This window comes from Ambystoma mexicanum, chromosome 6q, assembly GCF_040938575.1.
Source record: "Ambystoma mexicanum isolate Mex_15411 chromosome 6q, UKY_AmexF1_1, whole genome shotgun sequence".
Taxonomy (NCBI): Eukaryota; Metazoa; Chordata; class Amphibia; order Caudata; family Ambystomatidae; genus Ambystoma; species Ambystoma mexicanum.
Window position 1 is genome coordinate 1,470,172,086 of NC_090937.1, and position 6,000 is coordinate 1,470,178,085.

Sequence of the window (6,000 nt, forward strand, 5' to 3'; positions counted from 1 at the left end):
GACTAGTGGCGGTATGGCAAGGGCTTGTATTGTGGGTGTGGCAAAGTGTCCCTCTCACTGACTCACCTCTCCAGTATGATATTGGGTAGAAAGCTGTACCTCTGGGTGAACTCTTCAGCAGCCATTTGAAATACTGGTGGAACTCCTCCTATATAGTGTTTCCCTCCTCATCAGTCAGTGCAGCAGCATGAAACCTATTAGATTGACCATTTTGGGAACGTGTACATATCTTTCTTCTATGTGCTTGGCTTTTACACTGCGTTGTTGGTTGTCATTTGGAAGCACGTTGCATTCGCTTCTGGGTCGCTTGCTCCACATGGAGAAAGCAGCAAGTGTCGAAAGGCATTTATTGGAGCAAATCCAGTAGTCAGGATTAGTGACTCAAAATGTTGGTGCATCATTGCTCACTTTCTGTGGTCACTCCACGATTGAATGTTTAATTTGAAGAAAAGTGTATGCTTTCCACCCACGTTGCACATCTTTTGTACTCTTTTATAAAGTGTGCATCTCTTGAGGCGTTCTTCTGTGAACGAGGTGCATATATTTCTGCCTCATCTAAGATTTGCTCACTTGGTTATTTTGAGAATCTGCCCCATGGCTTTAAAACCCAAGGGAAATTAGTTTAAGCTCACGTTACTTTGCATGGTGCTACTGTGACATTTGAATTTTGTGAAGCTAAAACCAAAATCTTCGATCAACATGTTTCTAGATGATTTATATAGTAAAAGGTTAGTTTATTATTAAATGCTAGTTAATTGTGTGATGCGTAATATTTCAAGGAATTGCTATAAACAAATTAATATTGAAGCACATGAAAACCAAGGCCTTAATACTTCTATCAAGTAAACCTGGAAAGATAGGTATTCAAGTGCTTCAACTGACCACATCCCAGTTAAACCACTGGGATGTGTGTGATCCCCGGCAAATTATTTAATCTCAATTCATTTTATTTGGCGTTTCAGTAAATGATAGAGTTCATAGCATATGTTATTAATAGCCTATATAAAAAAAAGAATCTTCACTCGGGGAAGGTGGATGTCTGCAGATGAAGTGCAAGAGAAATGGGACATTCAGGTTTTTCGAAGGCAAATTATAGGTGTCTGAAGAAATCCATTGGTGAAATTGACTGGTTAAATAACTTGGATTTGAATCTTTTTCTGGCTAAACCAAAACAGGGGGAAGTAGGAGGGTTGGCTAGTAGATTATATAAATTGATCGTTGCAAATTACAAGAATAATGATGACCTCTGTGAGGAATGGAGCAGGACGATCGATATTTCCCCGGCAGTTTGGCAAAATATGTGCAGGAATGTAATGCTCTGCTCACTAAATCTTGGGGAGAGATCTAGGCAAATTAAGAACTTGAATAGAGTTTATTGGTGCCCGGATCGATTGATGAAGTATGGCATTTCAGATTCAGATGAATGTTGGGGCTGTGACCAGGAGGTCGGTACCCTTGAGCATGTGTCATGGAGCTGTGCTAGAGTCGGTGGTTTTTGGACTAAAGTATGTGAGATTTGTGTGGATGTGTTTGGTGAGAGCATAGACCTGGATTTCAAAACAATGATTTTGGGAGATGATGAATTGCTAAGTGAATTGACTGTTTCCCACAATAAATGGCTGTTCAGAAGTGCCATCGTTGGAAAGCGACTAAGCCTGAGGGGTTGGAAATCTAAATTTGGCCCGCAGCTTGATGAATGGATTGATGAGATGCACAAACTTGCAAAGGTTGAACTGGTGATTTACAAAAGAAATAAATTGGTGCTTCATGGCAAAATTCAGGGGAAAAAACTGATTTATACCAGTCTCATTTTACAATTTGTGTTTACTATTGGGGGCGGGGGGGTGGTTATATGATTGTATATAGTTTCATCCACTTAATTTGATGTTGTGTCTTGGTTATTTAAATGTTTCATGGTATTTGGTTGGTAGATTTTATTGTATTTTCCTGCTGAAATTATAAATAAAAGGTTTACAAAAAAAATACAAAAAGAGTTTAACTGTATTCAACGCCATAACAAAATGCCATGAGGCGCTATACAAATAACAAATAATAGTAACCCATTCATGTATTTCACGCCACAAAGTTATTCTTATCTCTAAAGACTCATCATGACTTCTTGTAAATGAAACTTCCCAGGATGCCTCGAGTGTCAAACAGTGATGACACTCCTTGCAGGGCCCTTTCAGTGAAGGCATTTTTGTTGCTATGCATACATACGTACATTAGGAGGTCTGCATGTCTTACCAGACAGGGTCTGTAAAAAAAAAAAAACTTTAGCAGGCCATTTTTCTGTATGCATAATGGTCCTACAGCTTGCGTGTTAAAATGGCATCAGCCACTAATGTTAGCAAAAAAGTTGATGGGTGGAGAAGAAAGATAGGCTTGAATGACACCGTATGGAGCCGCATGTTCACCACGGTTTCCGACAAACCAAATCACCCAAACATCGGGGTTTAAAAGAACACAAGTATATTTTTAAAACAGCCCCCAACTGCGTGTAACACATTAGAGCAAATGCAAGACTACAAGGCATTTTATATTTTGCTATAACTTTAAAACTTTGAGAACTGCACTAGCAGCATTGCAATAGACCAAACAGTGTTTGTTTCATTGGTTTAAGAAGTCAGGGATGCTTTCACAAACCGACAATGCGCCCCTTAAAGCTTTATTATGTGAGGGTCACTCCACCGGAGAGGGAACCCGCCTGCTGGCAAGAATGAATGAACAAGGTCACGTCCTTCTACTCAAGGGTGTTGGCAAGAGGTCTGGGTACTTCCCCTTCAGGGGCCCGGGCTTTGGCTAAACACACTCCCGTCCAGAGCTAAAGGCAGTTAACACGCTGCAACTGTGCCGATGCGCGAGCTTCATAACCGAAAACCGCCGCACGCGCCCCTTTCTTTCGTGTACAACTCCAAACAGTAAAGGATGAGAGTTAACCCGCCCCTCCCAAAAGATACTTTGTCCAATTGGTGGAAACACTAATCAATCCAAGTGCGGGAAGCTCAGGAATGGTCAGACACGCAGTCGGACATCCGCTGACAGGTGAAGGCGGCGGGCCACCTACTGTGAACGTCAAGGAGGATGAGCCAGCTTCCACATAAAATAACACAGCCCCTGTATCATTATGCCTGACAGCGCTGGCCATGGAATGACGTAGTTACCGCTCCCACCTCACTTTCCCAGATTGTAGTGACAGACTGTACCCCCATACCTTTGCCAGTGCTCCGCTGGCTCTGTGGCACACACGCAGCATCTTTGTGGGGATGTGGCGGGTTCCAGGACGGAAATTAAACTAGCATAACCAGCGAATAAGTCTGTGCAGTTGTTTAATGCGAGGCGAAGGACGGCAGCGCTGTTCTGTGCGTGCGGGTCACGCTAGTTGCAGGCCCATGCGCAGTGTTGACAGGTCGGAGGAAAAATAAAAGAAGCTGAATTCCCCTTCAAAAAAAGCCCAAAACAAACGGGCTCCCATAGTGCCCACGTAAATCATGGTGGACGGGCCTCAAAAGTAAGAAACAGAACACAATTGGGTAAAGTAAACATACATGGAGAGGACACAGAAACAGTATTTTACAACAAAAAACGTTTATGATAATCAAATGTTTCTGACAAAGTGTGTCTCTGCACAGTTTCTCTTTTATGTATAGGATTTTTAAAAGCACACACTTGGCTTTTTCATAGCTCCATACATGTCAACATTGTGACCAAAAATCTGTAGGAATCTTAAAGTTTCAAAAAGATTGAAAAAATCGGTATTTGTTGCCACTAAATCGGTAGGCGGTAGGATGCTTAAAAAGCGGTATCCTACCGCCTAAATTGGTAGGGTTGGCAAGTACCTACTAGGTGCCGGAGAGAGGGGCGCTGCGTTGTGCAGCTATGCTGAAGAAATAGCTTATTGCACTTGCAGGCGGGTGGATGTGGCGAGTCTCGCGCAGGGCGGGGCTGAAATGTGCGGTTCCCCCCGGCTCCTGGCGCAAGCTCACACCTGCCAGAACTCATTAGGAGGTGGTGCTCGCCATTGCTTCAGCGGCTCGCCCCAGCATGTAGATGACTGGCACCGGGAAGGTGAAGTACGGTGAACCATGTGGCTGTTGGTATCCAGAAATGCTGAAGCGGATCTCACGGGCGCCTCTGACAGTCTGGGGAGGTTGCACTGGCGCACCGGTCTGCTAACTGCTGCCAATAAGAACATACCATTATAATAGCAGCAGCTTGGACACATCCCCATTGAAGAACGTTCCTCGGATTCTGTGTACGTGCGCACCCTGCAACCATGGCTGAACAGGCTGCTAAATCCAGGCCAAAAAAAAGGTATTTGTTGCCACTAAATCGCTAGGCGGTAGGACTGCTTAAAAAGCTGTATCCTACTGCCTAAATCGGTTGGGTTGGTAAGTATGCAGCTCTCACATGCATACCAACCCTCCCGATTTAGGCCCGCCTGCCATGCTAGCTCTGTGGAGTCTTTCATGGGGTCCCCTGAGTTGGCGTGGTGGGTGAAGGCGCGGCAGATGCCCTATTCCAATCAAATGCGCCCTTTCCCGTGCTGGGCGCGCCAGCAGGAGAGTTGGGTGCTTTTTATTGCAATAGAGAGCAAATGCTAAACCAGCATGGGGCAGCCTTTGCTGGTTTGACAGCCGCACTCTATTGAAGTGATTAACTCCTCGCTTCCGGAGCGGGGAGTTAAGCGCTTAGTTAAATAGAGTTCCGCCGCTGGTTTTGCAGTATCGCGCTATTTAGCAGAGCAACAACATATTTGGCTCCTCCCACCTCCACACACAGGGACTTGGGTGGGGGGGCATCGGGGTATGGGGCACAACATTTTGTTGACTCGCATGCGGTAACATTCGCGCCTCTCAATATCAGCCTTTTTGATGACATAGCTGGCACATGGAATTTTAACATATAAACATAACTAAAAAAAGAATAAAACTGTAGGTCCAGTGCAGATGCATAAAATGCACCCATTCGAACTCTGCCCATGCCATGTTGGGCAAAATAGATGCATGCACAGCCCCTAAATTGCATATACGTTGACATTAATAGAAGTTACTTCACAGAAAAGGGTATTGTAAGGAGAATTGGCAGTCTTTGATTCTTAGAGGCAACATAAGAAATTGCATTACAATAAGTTGCCATGAGTAAACGGAAAGGTGAATCATTTTGTGGTGCAAATCACAGATATGGCACAATTATTACATATGAAGCAACTCTAAAGTAATTAGGCTTTTTTATAATAGCATGATATATTAAAATAAGCTATGAGCTGAATCATTTACAGAGGCTCTAGATACGGCACAACGAGATTAAATGATATGCCCAGGATCAAACACTTTGGTTAAATGGCGGTACAGATATGTGGACAATTTAAGCAACTGAACACATATCTTCGCAGGTTTAACTGATATGAATATTTATTAAGGTCTTGCTTCGGATTTCATGCGCTTAAATAATACTTTGTTTTTAGCAGTGAATTGAAAAGAACCCACATTATATAATAAACTAGCCTTTCATAGTAAACTAACCTTATACTATACAATTCATCATAGAAATATGTTGAGTATTAATTGTATGGCTTTAGTTTATTAAGGTTTTGGTTTGGATTTCATGTGCTTAAATTATTCTTTGTTTTTAGCAATTCTTTGAAAAGAACCCACATTACATAATAAACTAGCCTTTCATAATAAACTAACCTTACACTACATAATTTGTAATAGGAATATGTTGAACAATAATGGTATGGCTTCAGTTCTATTCTACCCTTCCTGCATAGCACTTTGTAAATTAATGTGAGCCAAAACAAATCCCACTTGGGTTTTAAAACCATAGTGATTATTTCATAAATAGTCCAGCATTATCCACCCTTCTCACTTCTTATCACCCCTATTCACATTTCTTAAAGGACAAAAGTCCCTGCTAGTAGCTCCCCTCCCTCCGATCAGTGCCTAATTGGTCCCATTATAATGCTCTATCAACACAGAGCAGCGTGTCAGGCCCCTG

At 42.8% G+C, this 6,000-nt stretch overlaps 1 protein-coding gene across 1 annotated transcript in view; it reads right to left on the reverse strand.

Moving 5' to 3' along the window:
- Positions 1-3,428, reverse strand: part of IMMT (inner membrane mitochondrial protein) — a 946,894-nt gene extending 943,466 nt beyond the window's left edge. The window contains exon 1 of the mRNA XM_069632176.1: positions 3,215-3,428. Coding sequence (XP_069488277.1) covers positions 3,215-3,256 — 42 coding nt within the window. The 5' untranslated portion in view covers positions 3,257-3,428. The remainder of the gene's footprint in view (positions 1-3,214) is intronic.
- Between the last annotated feature and the right edge of the window lie 2,572 nt (positions 3,429-6,000).